This window comes from Clinocottus analis, unplaced genomic scaffold, assembly GCF_023055335.1.
Source record: "Clinocottus analis isolate CAN_PGR_092001 unplaced genomic scaffold, fCliAna1.0.p SCAF_19, whole genome shotgun sequence".
In the NCBI taxonomy this organism is placed as follows: Eukaryota; Metazoa; Chordata; class Actinopteri; order Perciformes; family Cottidae; genus Clinocottus; species Clinocottus analis.
In genome coordinates this window covers 10866003-10884600 of record NW_027175920.1, presented here as the reverse complement: position 1 = coordinate 10884600, position 18598 = coordinate 10866003, and the positions used below count along the sequence as shown (strand labels likewise).

The 18598-nt window shown below is 42.5% G+C and overlaps 4 protein-coding genes and 1 non-coding gene across 5 annotated transcripts; 1 reads left to right on the top strand and 4 right to left on the bottom strand.

The window, feature by feature from the left end:
* Positions 1–264: 264 nt before the first annotated feature.
* On the top strand, positions 265–1652 carry hbae5 (hemoglobin, alpha embryonic 5). Its single transcript, XM_068583190.1, has 3 exons — positions 265–383; positions 997–1204; positions 1442–1652. Exons 1-3 carry the CDS (start codon positions 289–291, stop codon positions 1568–1570), a joined length of 432 nt encoding a protein of 143 aa, XP_068439291.1. The 5' UTR covers positions 265–288; the 3' UTR covers positions 1571–1652.
* trnai-uau (transfer RNA isoleucine (anticodon UAU)) lies at positions 768–861 on the bottom strand. Its single transcript has 2 exons — positions 824–861; positions 768–803 (listed from the first exon to the last, which is right to left on the bottom strand). It is a non-coding gene; the product is annotated as a tRNA-Ile (tRNA).
* A 329-nt stretch (positions 1653–1981) lies between the features above and the next one.
* On the bottom strand, positions 1982–3690 carry LOC137789594 (aquaporin-8-like). Its single transcript, XM_068583310.1, has 5 exons — positions 3431–3690; positions 3186–3312; positions 2831–3045; positions 2114–2248; positions 1982–2027 (listed from the first exon to the last, which is right to left on the bottom strand). The coding sequence occupies exons 1-5, from the start codon at positions 3688–3690 to the stop codon at positions 1982–1984; spliced, it is 783 nt and encodes a 260-aa protein (XP_068439411.1).
* Positions 3691–6009: 2319 nt separating this feature from the next.
* Positions 6010–9170, bottom strand: aqp8a.1 (aquaporin 8a, tandem duplicate 1). Its single transcript, XM_068583336.1, has 5 exons — positions 8905–9170; positions 8604–8730; positions 7458–7666; positions 6484–6618; positions 6010–6052 (listed from the first exon to the last, which is right to left on the bottom strand). Exons 1-5 carry the CDS (start codon positions 9168–9170, stop codon positions 6010–6012), a joined length of 780 nt encoding a protein of 259 aa, XP_068439437.1.
* A 3351-nt stretch (positions 9171–12521) lies between these two features.
* On the bottom strand, positions 12522–17687 carry lcmt1 (leucine carboxyl methyltransferase 1). The gene is made up of 11 exons (XM_068583372.1): positions 17289–17687; positions 16823–16914; positions 16170–16291; positions 15906–15982; positions 15325–15386; positions 15083–15185; positions 14338–14458; positions 14057–14158; positions 13850–13941; positions 13236–13333; positions 12522–13079 (listed from the first exon to the last, which is right to left on the bottom strand). Exons 1-11 carry the CDS (start codon positions 17372–17374, stop codon positions 13057–13059), a joined length of 978 nt encoding a protein of 325 aa, XP_068439473.1. The 5' UTR covers positions 17375–17687; the 3' UTR covers positions 12522–13056.
* Between the last annotated feature and the right edge of the window lie 911 nt (positions 17688–18598).

The window sequence follows — 18598 nt, the reverse complement described above, 5'->3', positions numbered from 1 at the left end:
ACGTCGCTCACTGAGGAGTAAATGCACGTCATGACTCCTGTGACCTGAAACGCCCTGCAGACAACATGTTGGCACTTTTGCAACTAAATGTGTTTACAAACTGACGCCCACGGTGCAACCAGCTGATACCTCTCGGGCTGGCATGGGGCCAGCGAGGTTATCAGAGGAGGAGGAAGGGTCCGATATGCGTCAGGGGGACGCGGCTTGGCATCAGTGGCCATGGGTGTGTCTCTCCAGGCGACTGCATTTAAGTAGAGGTCCAAACGAGAAAGAGAGAACGAACCAACCATGAGTCTGAATGATAAAGACAAGACTGTCGTCAAGGCCCTTTGGGGCAAAATCTCCAAGTCTGCGGATGCTATTGGGGCTGACGCTCTGGGCAGGTAAGTGTCGCGTTTGACCATATATCTCGAGTTTATGCTGGAGGAACTCTGATAATGTGCTTTTTGTTCATTTCTGCAGCCGACGCTGCAATATACTATAGTATTGAGATGTATTTGTTCAGCGTTACACATGGACTTAATTTACAATTGTTTATTCTGCCATCCACAGATCCTGTCCCATTGCGTATATATATATGGACATTTTGTCGGTTTTCATTCAGATAGTTTAGTTCCTTGTGTTTCCTACTGTGAAAAGATAAAAGTCAAAATCGTCAGACATTGAAAGAAACTGGCTCTATCTGAATGTAACGCAAGGTTATTTGGTACAAAGTGACTCATCAGTGGCACCAGTATAGACCAATAATTATCATACCCTTAAAGTTTTGCTCCAGGTGAGGCTCGAACTCACAACCTCGGCATTACTCGGCTGAGTACTGTCATATAAGTACCGCGCGCTGACCGATTGCGCCACTGGAGCCTGTATATTCATACAGATACAATCCATGTCATGAGATATAGAGTTTAGCAAGTTCAATTTCATTTGCATGTTTTGCGCTGAAATGCGCCAGCTCGTAGACGAGCCCACCATTTAACGTCCTCTCCTCCTCCACAGGATGCTCATCGTCTACCCGCAGACCAAGACCTACTTCTCCCACTGGCCCGACCTGAGTCCCAACTCTGCTTCCGTTAAGAACCACGGAAAGAATGTGATGGGGGGAGTCGCTTTGGCTGTGTCCAAGATTGATGACCTGACTGCTGGCCTGCTGGACCTCAGCGAGCAGCACGCCTTCCAGCTGAGAGTGGACCCGGCCAACTTCAAGGTAACACGGGGGGCACTGACATCATGATAGAAGATTTACGCGGAGATTGCCTTCTCCTGGTTCTTTTCACGTTATACAGAGGTTAGGATGACTTGTGCGCACTTTTACGCACGGGTGGAGCTTTACGCATGAATTACGCATTTTTAGTCTAGGCTAGACCTATTTTTATTTTTTATTTTTTTACTATTAAGATGTATTTTTCACTGTATTTATAATAGTTTATTCTGCCATCCACAGATCCTGTCCCACTGCCTGCTCGTGGTTCTCGCCACCATGTTCCCAAAGGACTTTACCCCCGAGGCGCACGTCTCCATGGACAAGTTCCTGTGCGCCGTGTCCCTGGCTCTGGCAGAGAAGTACCGCTAAGCTGCAGACAGTGTGGAATGCGGTCCGCCACGACCATGTAACTCATGGTGACACAAATATGGAATAAACTGCATATCCAAAATTGATTCTACTGTGTTTTGTTATGTCTCCTGAAATGTGTTTTCACTTCATACATGCGGCATAGAACGTCTCCAGACATTTTTACTCATTTTTATGGACAGCGGAAAGAATGAACAGACACGTTTTGTTCTTTATTTCATATTGAGGAAAAAAAAATGCACAACTTGACATGGAAGACAATAAAAGTACAGCATCAAAGTGACGGCATGTCGTTATGGCATGAGTCGAGAGGATCCTGGCATAGCGAGAGAGACAATGTTTACAGGTTTATTGTCACCTGCAAGGCTATAAACACACACACACACACACACACACACACAATAGAGGCTCTTATGATTTCATAACGACTCGTATTTTATCATCACCCAGAATGAGCCTGAAACGACAAGAGGGGACAATGTGTGAGTCTTTATGCAATATTACTTATTCATCTAGTTATTTCAGTCCTAGCTGTTCTCTCACCTGAGCAACGCAGCGGCCACCAGCCCTCCCCCAATGGGACCCACCCAGTAAACCCAGTGGTAGACCCAGTAGTTGGTCATCACGGCTGGACCGAAAGCCCGAGCAGGGTTCAGACACGTCCCTGACACGTCACCCCTGCACCACGACGACAAGAAGAAGAACAAAGTTGGATAGTGGAGATACTGTAGTTTAAATGGTCACACCATTTAACACCTCTAGTGATAAAATTATTGATATATAATAAATGTAAAAAAAAAACATTTGCACTTGTATTTTAAAACAATTAATTCCATTTCCTGTCAGCATAGATTAAAGTATTATAAATAGTATAAATAATGATTTCAACATATTTTGTCCACAATTTTATTTAAAATAATGGAAAACAATTTAATTACATAAAAAAGGCCTTTCAAATAAAAATAAATACACATAATTGTTTTTGATTAAAAAAAATAGGACCACAAATGAGACATTAAACCCTATAGCCCCCCCCCCCCTCACTTTCTGCTGCTGGGAGACTACTTGCAGGAGGGTAGTGCACCCTAGCTCACTAGCAGCCTAGCACCCTAGCTGGCACCCTCTGAACATTTGAATCATGCAAGTTAAAGTAGCAACAGAGGGAGGAGTGACCTTCAGATCAAATCCCACCGTAACATTTAACACGGTGCAAAATATAACAGTTGGCACGCAGCACGGCCCCTCTGCCCTTTATCTCACCCTGCCAGGACGTTGATGATGACAGTGCAGCCCACCAGGAACGGAGCCAGCGGGGTTTTGGTCTTGCTGTTGACTGCCACCAGCAGCACCACCATGGTGATCAAGCAGGTCATGGCCACCTCCCCGAAGAGGGCTCCGCTCAGCTGGCTCTCTGACTTGAGGATATCGAACGCTGCCCCGGTGGCGTTTAAGTAGCGCTCTGTCGGAGTCATCATCTATATATATATATAAAAAAAAGGTATTATCTAGGATTTTATAAATTGGATTGCAAATGCTTAAGTGTGTGCAAAAAAAGAGCCCAAAGCAGCATCCTTTCAGAATATTGTGCAATTTGATTAGATCACTTTCAACTGACCTTAGCCATTCCAGCTCCCAGCACTCCTCCGATCAGCTGACTGGCCAGGTAGGGTCCCACCATCATCAGCTTCATGCCGCCACACAGGTAGATGGCAATGGTGAAGGGAGGGTTGAAGTGGGAGCCACTGGAGGAGGAAAAGCAGCAGAGAAATGTCAAGCTCAGATGGGAATCATTTTCTTTTTTCCCCTATCCCTTCCACTCAAAATGCCTGCACCTGACTGTACTTGACCTTACACTTTTACCTGATGTTATCCATGACCGCCACCATCACCGCCACAGCCAGTCCGTGCACCAGGGCCGGCTGCAGCCGACCGGCCGCCGACACGTTCTCGATGACGGACACGCAGCCGATGAAGACGAAGAACATGGTGCCCACCATCTCGGCCAGGCAGGGCTGGAACAGGGTCTCGTATTTGTTGGGGGGTTTGGGCGTGGGGGCCTTCTGGCCCTTCTCCATGAGAGTGAAGTCTGTGTCTTCCAGTTCCATTTTCTCAACTCCCATGGCTGCTTTGTTTGAGTTCTGCCTCTTCTTTCCAAGGAGGATTGTCACAGATACTCTGCCGCTCCAGCACACCTTGACCAAAAGCCTGCAGACGAATTCAGAGAGCACACTCCGGTTTATATATATTCACCTCCAGCAGCTGGTACACTGAACTGTTGCATCATGGGGGTCATAAAACATCAAAGCTGAGGGCTATACTATACTAAATTCATTGAATCAATACAATCCCCGCCCAAGTAAGTCCTTTGACACCTCGCCAGGTGGAGTCAGGCGAAGTCAGGCAAGGTGATCCAGTCCTCTAAGGAGTCCTCAGAGTCACCTTTTGGAAAAGAGGTCACCAGGTTCGAAACAGAACTCAAGCCGTTGGAGCTCGACCTCAGCCAGTGGGTTGAGATTAAGACCATTTTTTTGTTCCCAGGGCGTAAAATCCCGTCTGATACTTACGCACGAGAACCCTCCTGCTTCTGTGCGACATGCACCAGGATGTCAGGTAACACAATGTGGACACGAAGCCGCATCAGACAGAGGAAATGCTCCCAGAGGCGGTGGCATAGAATCAACAGGGTAGGTTTGACACATGACTAATGTCCCAATGTTACATTGGTGATGTTTCTGACCGTACTTATCTTCCGTTTCACCGAGTTTACCTGATTATTTGAAGCCCAATTACAATGTTTTTCTGAAACTTCACCCGTTTTGTTCAAATTCACAGCGTTCACCACAGGTTGCATGCGACCCCGGCGCATTGGAAAGTGACCCTAAAGGGTTCCACAAAGCGTCAGCATGTGGCCAGTTGGATTGGGAACGTGTTGCATCATTACTGTACGTTGCTACAAGTGAGCATAATATAACATTAGCCTATATCGATAAAAGAGCACATGAGTGAGTGTTTTGTGCAAATTACACTCCTCACCTATAAAAATGACCTGAGATCATATCAGGTTACATCCATGTGATACTCAAGTCACTGCACATTTACTAAGTACATTTCATAGTACTTAAGTAGCTTGACTGACTATCTCGAACATGCACTCCTCTATAGGGAAGCATTGTTCTCATATACTGCAGGAATGCACACTGTGGTCATTTTCCTGCAGAATTACTACTTTGATTGTGTCTACTTTAAGTTAATGAGAATACATGAGTGCTTCTACTTTACTTTAACATTTTGAATGCAGGACTTTTACCTGTAAGGTAGTATTTTCACGTGTTGTACAGGTACTAGTACACGAGTACAGAGACTAGTACCACATACAGAGGATGAGGATACACAATGGCGATGTCACCAGATGTCAACCTGGCAAGCCAGATTGATATCTATATTCATATTTTCAAAGTAAATCCCCTTCTTTTGAATCATTTCCAAAATAAAGTTTCTCATAGTTCTCGGGCAGAAACTTTAAAGCAAAACGCTTTGTCAAAATTCACTCCAGCTCAACCGACTACAACAGTGAATACTGGCACCAGCATTAATAACCTTATAATATAACATGTATCACATAAAACTATCCCTAGATGAATTATCCTGCATGTTACTTTCATACTTCGTACATTTGGGCTATTAACACTTTTAAAGCTTTTGCATGCAGGACTTTTACTTACAATGTGTAATGAGTACTTTATGATCTGCTACTTGTACTTAAGTAAAGTATCTGAATACTTATTCCACACCAGAGAAGAGAATGTTGTGATACTGTGTTCATCCCCTTGGAGGCCTTTTTAGTAGTATTCATATATCACAGAACTATTATAAGTTGTGTTTGTCCGTATATTATTTTCATAATCTTTGCATCACTACTTATACATATATACAGTTTCTATGTGTGAATGCTCTGGTTCTGCACCTGCACAATAAGCACAGCGCTGACAATCTAAGGACACCAATTTATGATGCTAATCTAGTGACCTGACCTTGGACCATCTTTTCCGTAATAAAGCTATCAAGGCAGCGTTTTCCATTCAGGACTTTGACCCAAACACTGAGAACAAAAAGACTGTTAATAGATAACAGAAAGTGTGATCATTTGCATGAAATTGAATCCATGAAATGTATTAGCAAGTGTCTCTGGACGTCGTCCAGCAGCCATCGAGCATAAAGTCCATGTACCTATCATACCATCAAACTTTATTGAATCTGGAAATACAAACATTTCATTTAGTAGGTGCCAACAATCGTCACCGCTTCAAGGGCGATCATATTCACACACATTTTGCCAACAAATTAAGATATTACAGTCTAATTATATGAACATTTAAATGCAAACGTTGTCATCCAGTCAGTCGGGATGTCCTCTCGCTCCTCTTTGATGGACGACGCGTTCACTTCAACACAACGCGGGTCTTCTTGTCGCCCAACAGCAACCTGCAAACGAGTGAATGACACTGAGCAAATATATAAAAAATATGCAAAACAACATAATGCAATCGATTACTTTGAGCCTGGGGCTCTTCTACATATTTGACTCATTGTCCCACTATCTTTGCATGGTCAAGAAGTTAGATAATAGCTTGAGTGAAATAAAACAGACAAGTAGGTCAGACTCTCATGACACTGAAGCTCACTGGGAGGAGGGAGGTTGCTACTGTTATCAACTCAATACTGGGAAAAATCCACCGTCATTAGATAGTCACCAATGCATCGTGACGCACTGATAAAAAAAGCATTGTTCCGTAGCGCCCACTAGTGGTCAACAAGGTAACAGTCCCAAGTGCGTACACCCAACGGATACTCGAATAAAGCATGGCCAATGGAAACAGTTGAAAAACTACCACCGTGCTCTCGACTGTAAATACCTGACGAAGCTGACGGTGAGCAGCGCGCCACAAGTGGGTCCGACCCAGTAGACCCAGTGATGGCTCCAGTGGTTTGCGGCCACCGCTGGGCCGAAGGCCCGGGCGGGGTTCATGCAGGCGCCAGACAGCATCCCCCTGAGACAACAGCCAGCAGGACAACACGTCACTCAGCTGGTGGCCAGAGGGAGGCTGCACAATCGTAAGCTTTCCATTTAGGAAGTTAGCTCAGCCACAGAGACAGGTGAAAAAGAAGTAATGCAATACTTTAACAATCGAAAGATCTGCCCCAGGATATGTTATTTTGCAGATTAAAATGTTGAAATAAAATAGCAGGGTTGCATTAAAATCCCTGGGTGTTTTATTTCATTAGATTAAACATGAATCTGCTCCAGGTGATAACCAGAACACGTGATGAACCTTGTCATCCATCTAATCAATCATAACAATAAATACATGTGTGTTGGAAGGTTCGGGCAGAAAATATGAGACACTGAGGTCATGTCATCTGTATCTTTCTATTTTACATTTTATTCATTTTTTTCTATGCAGAATTCAGTCCTTTCAGACAAGGTATATTTTAAATTATAAACATTTAGGCCAACAATATAGATATTGTTGTGTTACTCCCCCATAATTTGATCATGGCATCTTGTAAAATGTAGGGAAATAAAACATTAACTCTCTTTATGGGTCCGCTATTCCCTCGAAAGTCTCCTGGAGATAAAGACGTGTCGTGTATCAAGTCTTAAAAGACATAAACTCTGTTTTAGTTGGCTGTATGAGCAGTTATTGATTTCTAGAGGAGTAAGAACTGCGTTATATAAATACAACTTGCAGACACAGCTAGATAAATAAATAAAATAGAAGTAACATATTAGTCATGTCCTTCGTATTTAAACAATTGGGATCTGGAACACTGACAGCTGGCATAATGCTATTAATTAATAATGAATAATGCTGTCGGAGTCTCTCACCCTGCAAATATGTTGGCCGTCACAGTGAGGCCGATGCAGAGAGGAACCCCCGGGGACCGGGTCTGCTTGTTGACGGCCCCCATGCACACCACGGTGGTGAGGAACAGGGTCATGGTCGCCTCGGCCACGGTGGTTTGAACCTGATCTTTACCGACGACGCTGAAGGCTCCTCCCAGGGAATTAGCAAACACGTCAGAGGGGAACATTGCCTGAGAGGAGATCACAGTTTCATATCGATCAGCCAATGCACCATGAGCTTGTAAGGTTTTCATTTCTTTCCATCTTTTTTTTTTTTTTTCAACCCAACACAGCAAGCAAAACCGAGTGTTTCCAGGATTAAATATTAATGGTTTTGTTTATTTGCATTATCACCACCTTTCTGCACTAATATGCAAAATGAATTGTCCATTGTCATTGTTATATATATATATTGTTCAATATATATATATATATATATATATATATATATATATATATATATATATATATATATATATATATATATATATATATATATATATGTATATATATGTATATATATACATATGGGTATGTATATATATATATATTATATATACATATTAGTTTAATGTTGATGCTTTTCTAATGTCTTTATATATATATATATATACATATATATATATATATATATATATATATATATATATATATATATATATATATATATATATATATATATATGCATATAATATGTACATGTATGACGAGAGCGAAATGTAACCAGAGTTAAATTCCATGTATGTGTACACACACATGGCTAATAAAGCTGACTGATTATGTAAAAGTACAAATTAAGATATAAAGAGAAGTAAAAATATGTACTAACAAAGTCAAACTTAAACTTGAAATTACATTGTGTTTTTTTACTTTGTATTCCTGTCAGGATTTAAATCCTTTAACTGCATACATTTTATTAGACAAGAATGTTGATTAAGTCCACATTTTTAATATTATATTTCAACATTTTTAAACAATAGTTCCCTATTATCTAATATTTTAACTAATACCTTTGACGTAAGTGAAACATTCGACTATGTGAGTTCAAGTTGTGACATGAGCATTATTACATTTAGTTTGTGTATTCTTTTCTTGGCAGTTTGACTTTCCCAGTTGTTTTCCTCTCACCTTGGTCAAACCAGCACCGGCCATGCCGCCACACATCTGAGCCAGCACATACGGCAGCAGCAGGGGAAGCCCCATCCCTCCACACAGGTAGACGCTCAGGGACACCACGGGGTTAAAGTGGCCCCCACTGCAGTACACACCACAGCTTCACTCTCAAACAGTGTCGCAGACTGAAAACGTCAACTCAGACCATATACATATTCATATATAAATGCACTTTTAGGAGGCATTTAAAACATTTCTGATCAAATATTCAGCCATCTCAAAAAGCAAGCATGATCCAGCATTGAACAGCCTTTACCTAATTGGCCCCAACACCACGATGAGCACTCCCAGCGCCAGTCCGTGTGCCACGGCCGGCTGGATGACAGCGCCCGCTCCCGGGTTCCCAATGACAGAGGCACACCCCACAAACACAAACAGGCAGGTCCCAAACAGCTCCGCCAGGCAGGGCTGCACATACTGCTCAAAGATGCATCTCTTCTTGCTGGTGTCGCCTCTCGCGGCTGCCGACTCCCCCGCCTCAGACACCGCGAAGACTTCTGTCTTTAGTTCTGTCCCCGACATTGTGGCTTGAGAAATAACCGAGCGCTTCTGCCTCGTGCCACTTGTTCCACTGCCGGACCACAGCCGGGTGGTCTGGCGAGTGCACGCTTATGTATGTGAGGTCTTCTCAAGATGATCTATTGAGGACATACGCAGGTCCCCATTTATTTCCCCTCCGATGCCCCACCTTCCTGCAATTGTTTATACTCCCAAGACGGCTGGCAATCAGGAGAAGCTCATAAAATGATAGGAATGGTGTTATTGAGAGATAAGAGTGAGGGGTGTCAACGCACACACACTTGTTGTGAAACAGTTGTTTTGTTGAGGTGGTATCACATCTTTTCATTTTCTATCAATACAACAATTGTGATACATGTGTGGAGGGTTTAGACGTTGTAAAAGTATCACTATTTATGAAGTAGTAGAACAGTATGAGCATACAGATTACTGCTTACTGCTGCATTAATGTACATGACGCTTACAACACAATCCACTGCATAGTACTCGCATGACTGAACACACAAACATGCTAATCATAGTGATATCAGATTGTTCCTCCCGCAGCAGATAAACAAGTTAATAAAATAAGTATATGTAGTAAAAGGGTTGAAAAAAGACAAGAGCAACATTGGATCCAATAAAATGCCACAGTCTGACGTCTCAACTTGACCATCACGCATCAAACATAATCCATCATAAACTAATGTAATGTCCTCTTTGCTGTTTGAAAACCAGGCTCAAGAATAGAAAACATTTCACGAGCGAATGTAAATAAACTAATGTTTACATTTTATTAAATTCCTTGCAGCTTCTAACTACTTCCTTTTATAAAAAAAAAATTGTATGGACAATTGATTCATACATTAAACCAAAATGGCACACAAAAACAAGAAAAGGACATCTAAAAAACGTCAAGCTTTCAGCATTATCACACACAGGCCCAAGCCCAAGTGGCTCCATTATAGAGGCGGTAACTCTGCGCCTGTGTGTGGGACAAACTCTTGAATGTACTCATTGTGATCGCCTCTTATTTGCGACATGTATTGGTAACCAACCAACGTATTTTCACCCTGATTACGTCGGTGTTTGACGTATTACAAATGCGTCTGTGATCAACGTATTACAAATATGTTGATGATACGCACATACGTTGCTTATACACGCATTTTAGTTTTCATTGTTTATTACAAATACGTTTATAATTGCGTGCTTGTGTTATTGTTTTCTTGCTTCCCTGCTGGATTTAAGCGTGTTTGAATTTCTAAACTTTGCAGAGGAAAAGAAAAGGGCGGAGCGAAGTCGGTAACGGGGCCGGTCTGAAGACCCGTTGGCTTCGGGCGCGAGGTTGATGATGTGCCGGTAACGGCCCGGCGGAGGAAAAGAAAACGGCGGTGTTAACATATTAAAACATTTATGTATGACCTGTACAGTTAATAATCAACATATTTGTAATACGTTGATCACAGACGCATTTGTAATACGTCAAACACGGACGTAATCAGGGTGAAAATACGTTCCTATGGTCATTGAAGGTGCAGTTTAGTTCTGGGGGAACGTAACGTGCAGCAGACAGGCTTGTGGTAACACAGGACGCTCATCAAATCTCTTTCTGCTGATGTCGGGACTTTCTGCACCCGAACGGCTCCTTAAAGGGGGCTCAGCTTGGTGGAGAATACGCGCTTCCTCTTTCCAAATGTCTCCCTCCACACATCTTCTCCTGTTGTTGATTTTGGCACCGGCACGTGTAAAGCATGTCCAACAGCGGAGCAGTTTCACCCTCGAAAACGCCAACTGTGACAGACCTGAGGAAACAGAGCATGACCTGTTGCTTCAATTCCTTTAAATGATCACCAGGCAGTCAAACTGAGAGGATGGGTGGAAATATGAAAGTCCTAACACATATTAGTAACACAAAGTAAATACGATAACGGACCGCATGGCGTCACAGTGGGTGCAGATGACCCTGGAGCTGTGAGAGTTTCATATTTTATGAGGTTTATGATCGAGCTATGGGGCACATATGCTTGGTGGCTTGTTTTTAATGCAAAATAGCAAACATCAGGTCATCACAGCATCACATTCAATAATATTTTACAGACATCCTGTCATATTATCATTGCATCTTTCATTTTATTGAAACTTAATCTATCTCAATCTTAATTTAGAGAGCCTTGATCTCAACCCAATTCTTACACAGCCAGACTATTCAAAATCCATCTACTCCTGAATCATTACACAGTAATACAAAACATACAGTCACCCTCCTTTGAATAGTTACACATCTTTCATTGTAATATCCCTTGATGATTATGGTTTATTATTTAATAATTATCACTAATTATCATAACTCATATATTTTAATGTACGCATTAAACAATTCTTTATTATACATGTGCAGGTCTAATATATACACCCCGAACTATTACAATTCTACAACACCCAACAATATACAAGCAGTAGTTATTAAGGGTCACTAGTAAAGTTAAGGGAAGAGGACAGGTCAGTCATTTTTATTTTGATAGTTTTTAGTTGAATTGTGTGTTATGTAGACTTACTAGTCTTTTGGTTGTTAATTTAAGTAGTTCCTTGGCTCTGTATATTTGCAATGAGCTCACTTCCTCTTCAGTGCCGCTCTTCACAATTGCCAGTAGATGTTGCTAAAGGACATAAAATAAACCAATACACTGATTCCAATACACTTCCCGCTGAAATATGCAGCTATGCACATATGCACCTCCCTAACGTGGGTCTGTACAGGAGAGCTGCTACGATACCAAATGCATGACTGCAGGACTACCTCAGAAACGGGTCTGGAGAATATCTTGAGCGTCTGGTTTCTTTGACCACCACCTTTCTTGCTAGTCCAGCTTTACTAGAAATAACATTCACAACAACTCCCATTGGCCACCGATTTATTTTTGTTTGACTGACCTTCATGTCTCCTTCTTTGAGATTGGGGTTTCAGTGCTTGCCACTTCTGACGTTGCTGTAGCGCGCCCAAATATTCTTGCTGCCACCGAGCCCAAGATGTCTCTGCCAAAGCTTGTACCCTCCTCCACTGGTCCTAGAGCAAATCTCCTTTTGAGAACTTACTATCTAAACAAGCAGATGTGTCCGTTTTCTGTGTCAGCAACATGAACAGGGTTAGAAGGAAGGTCAGTGGATCCTGGGATTCACAATGGCACTGACAACTCTGCCATACAGGGGATGAGCACTTCATGAGTGAGTTTCAAAGGTCCAAGTGGAGGAGCAACTAGAATTCACCTTGAGACTCTCATCAAGTGCTCCCAAGCTTCGCCCATAGGAGAGGCGTGTTGAGGGTTAAAAACTCAGTCACATTTTTGTTGTGGGGACATGGAAATGAACCAGAAGTTTCAATACAATGCATTTATTGCAGCTTCAAAACTAGTTCCACAACATGCATGTATGCATGTTTTGTAAGAAAACGAGCCTGGATGTACAATTGATTCATAAATTAAACCAAAACGGCACACTAAAACAAGAAAGAGACATCTGAAAACCTCATGCTTTCATCCTTATCGAACACTGGTGAGCAGATTTTGAAATACGATTTTTGTTTGAGCACATAGACAAAAATGTCTGTAAGCAAATGAATGAACACCAACTGGATCCATTGTTCAGCGCCAGTGTGTGGGACAAACACTTAAATGTACTCATTGTGATCACCTCTTATTTGCAACATGTATTGGTAACACAGGACGCTCATCAAATCGCTTTCTGCTGATGTCGGGACTTTCTGCACCGGAACGGCTCCTTAAAGGGGGCTCAGCTTGGTGGAGAATACGCGCTTCCTCTTTCCAAATGTCTCCCTCCACACATCTTCTGCTGTTGTTGATTTTGGCACCGGCACGTGTAAAGCATGTCCAACAGCGGAGCAGTTTCACCCTCAAAACGCCAACCGTGACAGACCTGAGGAAACAGAGCATGACCTGTTGCTTCAATTCCTTTAAATGATCACCAGGCAGTCAAACTGAGAGGATGGGTGGAAATATGAAAGTCCTAACACATATTAGTAACACAAAGTAAATACGATAACGGACAGCATGGCGTCATAGTGTGCAGTACCCAGATTGAGTTTGTCCTTGGTGGCCCAGCAGATGCTGTAGTGCTGAAGCAGTTGTTGCAAAAGCTCCCGCTCATCCAGGAACTCCAGACTCTCAATTCTATAAGAAATGAAAGAATTATTTCACTATCGGCTCAAGAACGTGAGCTTCCCAATCAGCGACATTCATGGCGACAAGGCCGAGATATCCTGACTTTTAGCTTCTTTGGTTTAATCTCCAAAAACCTGGATGCCACGCGTCCCATAAGGCAACACAGTGATATGTTTCGTTGGACCCATGGCCACTTCTTTCAAACACCAGACCCCGAGTAAATAACGCAGGTTTTCAGTAAAAAAAAAAAAAGAAAAGAAAAATGTCCCCAAGCCAAAGCTGAGAAAACATCTGATGAGCACAATGTGTTCTGGCGACTGTGGACCTGCTCCTTAAATAGATATTAAGGGCTTCTTAACAAACACACTATTCGGTTTCAGGTGATGATAATGAAAACACAGTTATGAATACCCTAAACTCTACACAACGGCCTTTTGGAAGTGTACATCGGGCAAATACCGTCGGTTTTAGACAACTGGATTTACCAAAGCGTACTAAGTACGACTTGCTGGGTGCCTGCATTACCTTCTCATGTCCTCCTGGGGCAGCATACTGTAGACCGTAATCATGTCCAGGGCATCAGCATGCTCCCAGCCCGTCTTCAGAAACCGCTCCTTCTGCAGCCAACGCACATTAAAACTCATTGCTAATTGTTTGAATAATTCTCTTAAAATAAACTTTCTTTTCTGCGTCTTTGGTTGTGAAATATTGGGCTAAAGTGCTGGAGGCTACCTGAGAGTCCAGAGACTGACAGGCCTCCACTCCTGCCAGGGTGCACTGGCGGCGCTGCAGGTTCTCGATCATCACCTGGCCAAATCGATCGCTCATGTTCACCTGGACACACAGATCATGTTGAGAGGTTACATTATTCAAGGTAAGTTTGAGCACTGCTTCCGTCTATATGAATATCTTTTATATGAACAGATAAACCCAGATATCGGCATCGAGTGTTACCAGAAGAAAACCAATGTATTCTTCTACAGTGCCTGGATGAAGTCATTTCTCTCGTTTACCTGTTCGTAGTTGATGAACATGGCGGTGTGGAAGGTTTCCGCTGCCCAGTGAACTACGTTGGAGGACTGCGAGGGCGTCATGTAGACCAGCACACACTCCGACAGGAGCAATGTAGGTAGTCTGGGAGCGAGAAGAGTCGTAAGCTTTACCACACCAACGTGACAGGAGAGCACACAAAGCGATTGTCCCTCTGTTATCTGGATCCAGATATGCATCAAAGTAAACATGATTTACTGTTTTTCATTACAATGAAACTGTAATTCAACCCATCAGCCAGTCAGCCTTCAAACCAATAAGATATCTTGTCTGTTATCCTTCGTAAAATCTTTCATATATTCAGAAGATTATTGCATTTTCGCTTCAACTTTTAGTGTCGGAAGGCCGAACACAAACATCCAACTATAAAAACTAAAGTGTTTATTCACGTTCACATCTGGAAACTCCCTGATTGAGAGAGCATCGCTTTCAGTCAGACTTCCTTAGATAAATAGAGGTAACAATGTGGAAGTTACGAGCTGGGGCCACAGAAAACACCTCACGTAGAAGGAAGCACGTCTGTGCAACCAAACTCCTGAGAAACAGACGTGTGGCTCGGTCTACTGCTAAAAAGATACTCTGCTCCACCTTCAAGCAGTTAAGAATCAGGTGGCTTGAAAAGATAAGTGCTTTGCTGGAATATTGTTTGTAAACACAACATCTGCGGCATCACATACGACAATGAAAGCAAAACACATCTTCACATACTCTGGATTAAGCTGGAACTTCTTCAGTTTCTCATCCAAACCACAGATGTCTCTGAGGTCGGCCCCAATGATACAGAAGCGATCCGAGTCGAGGCTGTGGGCATCTGTGCAAACAAAACCCAACCACGCACTGTGAAGGAGTCGGAAAATGTACAAAACAGATGCACAGAAAGATGTTTCTGAGCTAATCTGCATACGGTACATTAGATATGTTATGTCATGACTGTGACCTTTGCTCATTACCTAGCAGTAAAGAATCTGTTGAGTGCGTTTCGATGATGGGTTTGGACAGCGGCGGTTTTGTCCTAGTCAAAGAAAAGTGTTTATATTAATAATATTGTTCAGCTTCCATGACAGTAAATGTGATAATATTGCATTTACTGCAGTATACAAGATGTTTATGACTTACCTATTCATAGACAAACACTTACAAAGAGCTTAGTGTGAATACTGAGTTATCATTTACACATAGTAGATGTATATATGTGTATATTACAGTATAAACATGCTGCCACTGATCCTTTGAATTCTTGCTGTAAATGCAGCTTTGTCTCCCTCTACAGACCTCGGCCCCAAATTACAATACTAAAGCCATCTTCATACATTTGTACTTCATAATGTACTTCCTTACAATGCCAGTTACACTAACGACCTAAAGCTTGCGTTCCCACATTGCATAATATATAACTAAAATAACCAGATCTTCTGATCTATAAAAGGGAAGCTTGTGGCTCATGGTTCATGTATAACATACAATATGGAGATACAACTGAACTATAACAATAATAGTTATGATACATAACATAATTGCATGGTTGTCTTACTTGATATTGTGTATTTTCCTGGCCACAACTGTTGGAAAGTCAACTTCAAAGAACTTCCGTGGCATGAGGTTTTTATCCTATAAAACACACACACAAACATACACACACACACACACACACACACACACACACACACACACACACACACACACACACACACACACACACACACACACAGTCAAATCAAACGGGATCAAAAGCCACGTCAGAATGGTGGCTCACACGTAGTCGAGAGCCCTGGCCGCGAGCTGCAATGTTGCAAACCTTAAGTCGCCAAAACGTGGTGTCCAGTCCGGCCCCCAGGTTGATTACTTGGCAGTCACACTTTGTTTTCCTTATGAACGCATCAAGGAGATGGTCAACTCCTTGAACACGGGCATAGTAACCTGTCAAGATAAGAGGGCAGTAAAATCAGCAACTGTGTGAATGCTCTCCTTGACGCGTCTGAACCCGACCAGATGTCCTCCTGCAGGCTGGAGGAGCATCCACGCAGTTATCTGCGTGGGAAATGACCACCAGGAGCCCAATGATGAACAGTGGGATGACACAGTGGGATACTTTACGTACAAAAAGACAATCCTCAGGCCATTTCTGCAATGTAGTGCTGAAAATACAATCACAGATACACGTCTTTGGAAATATTTGGACTGTATGAGTGAGAGAATTTACTGCTGACGACTCAAAGAATAAGTGGTGATCGCTGTTAGACGTCACCACGACTCAATGCACTGCACACAGTCTTTCAACTCGAATGAGAAACTTGGTGCAGATTATTTCACCTCATGTTCTGCCAATCCTGCAACTTGTACTGCAGTTTATGAATGTTCTAATTTGCACCTCATGATTCCCTTCGCTGAGAAGGCTTAAGAGTCTTTTTTGATTAAAGATAAACATGTGAAAGAGGCTGCATCACTTACCTCTGTTGATTTCAGGTGCCTTCCGCTCCCCTACAGATCTCACAAAGTTTTGGATATAGGGATCCTTCCAGTAACCTTTACTGGTAGCAAACCTGGAATATGAGTTATACATGTAATGATGAGGTGACATCCATGATTATATAGTCTGTTTAAATTCTAATAAAACGTTTTTTATTTATATAACCAATATGAAGCCAACAAATCAACCAGCTCTACAGATCTATGCAGTTTTCTGCTCTATTTTCGTTTTTTTCTGATACAGTTTGTCTAAACTATTCTCCAAGGAGAACATGTGACGAGTCGAGACAACTAGCAAAGCACAGTTTAAATGAAAACCAGTGTTTTTCAGCACCACCATGTTGCTGTGTGTGTGTGCTACGGTCCGTTATTGAGCATGACAGGACACAACAACACACACACACACACACGATGACCTGAACGTCGCTGCAGCGCTCCCTGCCGTTACCTTTTGCAAATGGTCGCGTCGTCACAGGTCGCCCTCACCGCTTCATCGGCGGTGTCCGTGTCCGTGAAGGGTCGCCGAGCTGCCATAGATGATCCCTGTGGTCACGTTTTGTTGTCCACATTAAAACTCGTCTGCGCCGCGTCACCTCGTCCACCTGCTCTCCTCCGGCGGGCTCCAACCAGCTCCAACCAGCTACCGGGCTGACTCAATGGTGACCCGTGAGAGTGTCTCACGACACGGGGAAGGAGACGGAGGACGCCGTGAGCTGCTCGAGGACTCGTGTGGAGGAAACAAACCCCGGAAAGGATGGAAACGAGCTCAATTTGACGTCGGAGCGATATTTTGCTGGCTAATAACAACGCGCCGCTCGAAACGCGGGAACACTTCCGACGACATGGGAATTACTTCCGGTTTGCATTTTTTCAGATTAAAAGCATCACTGCGCCGCAGCGGTTGTCATTGTGCACACGAATAAATTTAACCCACAACTACACCCAGCAGTATGTTTTTATATGTTCACATTGTGTGTCTAAATGATGAGCCGATGTCACCTTCTCCAATTGTTGTCTTTACTTTGTGTTGCACTGATTCTCGTCTTTTGGTAGACAGATAATAAAGAATGTCATTAAACTTACCAATAAACAAACAGGTGGTTGATTGATTCTGCTAAATAGACAACAATCTACAATATTGAAATATGCACCTGAATATAATGGACTAGAAAACCACTTTCATCTGTATTATTTTTAAGACGGCAGTGAAGTAAAGAAAAAAGAAAGGTCATGTGACAGGACATCCATCAAGTCCCATGTGAAATATGGAATTCAAAGTCATTCAGTCTCATTTCCTTACAAATTGTGTGTGGAAATCCTGCCAATACAAAGCCAGCCCCATGGACACCTTGTGTCACTCAGAAAATCAAGAATGTCTTTGTGGCATCTCAGGAATGTTGTGAGAATCCCTCAGAGAACCTGATGCAGCATGCAAGGAGTCACACGAAAGAGAGAGGAACTTGTGGGAATAACAGCTGTATTAAAAATAATAGCTTCATTAAAAATCCATGGGAAGAAACCATACAGCTGAAAAGCCTGCGGCGGAGAATTTTGGAAGACCTCAGTTCTGAACAGTGACATGCAAAATCTTATATACAGGCATATACAAAACACACGTGTGCTTCATGGACTGTTGCACATCATGGATGTACTCAAAACAAGTGTCTTAAATATTTATAAATAGCTTTCTATCAGGAAGTTGGCAACCAGTTAAAGAAAATCATCCATCTAAGGATCTATATCTTCGATCTTACAGAA

Coding starts and splice junctions, on each gene's coding strand:
- lcmt1 (XM_068583372.1), bottom strand. CDS start 17,374: ATGGCAGCTCGGCGACCCTTCACGGACACGGACACCGCCGATGAAGCG. Junction 16,292..16,822: donor GGCACCTGAAATCAACAGAG/GTAAGTGATGCA, acceptor TTATCTTGACAG/GTTACTATGCCCGTGTTCAA. Junction 13,080..13,235: donor CAAGGACAAACTCAATCTGG/GTACTGCACACT, acceptor CTGTTTCCTCAG/GTCTGTCACGGTTGGCGTTT.
- aqp8a.1 (XM_068583336.1), bottom strand. CDS start 9,170: ATGTCGGGGACAGAACTAAAGACAGAAGTCTTCGCGGTGTCTGAGGCG. Junction 6,619..7,457: donor ACGGCCAACATATTTGCAGG/GTGAGAGACTCC, acceptor CTGTTGTCTCAG/GGGGATGCTGTCTGGCGCCT. Junction 6,053..6,483: donor CTCACCGTCAGCTTCGTCAG/GTATTTACAGTC, acceptor ACTCGTTTGCAG/GTTGCTGTTGGGCGACAAGA.
- hbae5 (XM_068583190.1), top strand. CDS start 289: ATGAGTCTGAATGATAAAGACAAGACTGTCGTCAAGGCCCTTTGGGGC. Junction 384..996: donor GGGGCTGACGCTCTGGGCAG/GTAAGTGTCGCG, acceptor CCTCCTCCACAG/GATGCTCATCGTCTACCCGC. Junction 1,205..1,441: donor TGGACCCGGCCAACTTCAAG/GTAACACGGGGG, acceptor TGCCATCCACAG/ATCCTGTCCCACTGCCTGCT.
- LOC137789594 (XM_068583310.1), bottom strand. CDS start 3,690: ATGGGAGTTGAGAAAATGGAACTGGAAGACACAGACTTCACTCTCATG. Junction 3,046..3,185: donor TGGGAGCTGGAATGGCTAAG/GTCAGTTGAAAG, acceptor ATATATATATAG/ATGATGACTCCGACAGAGCG. Junction 2,028..2,113: donor GTGGCCGCTGCGTTGCTCAG/GTGAGAGAACAG, acceptor TTGTCGTTTCAG/GCTCATTCTGGGTGATGATA.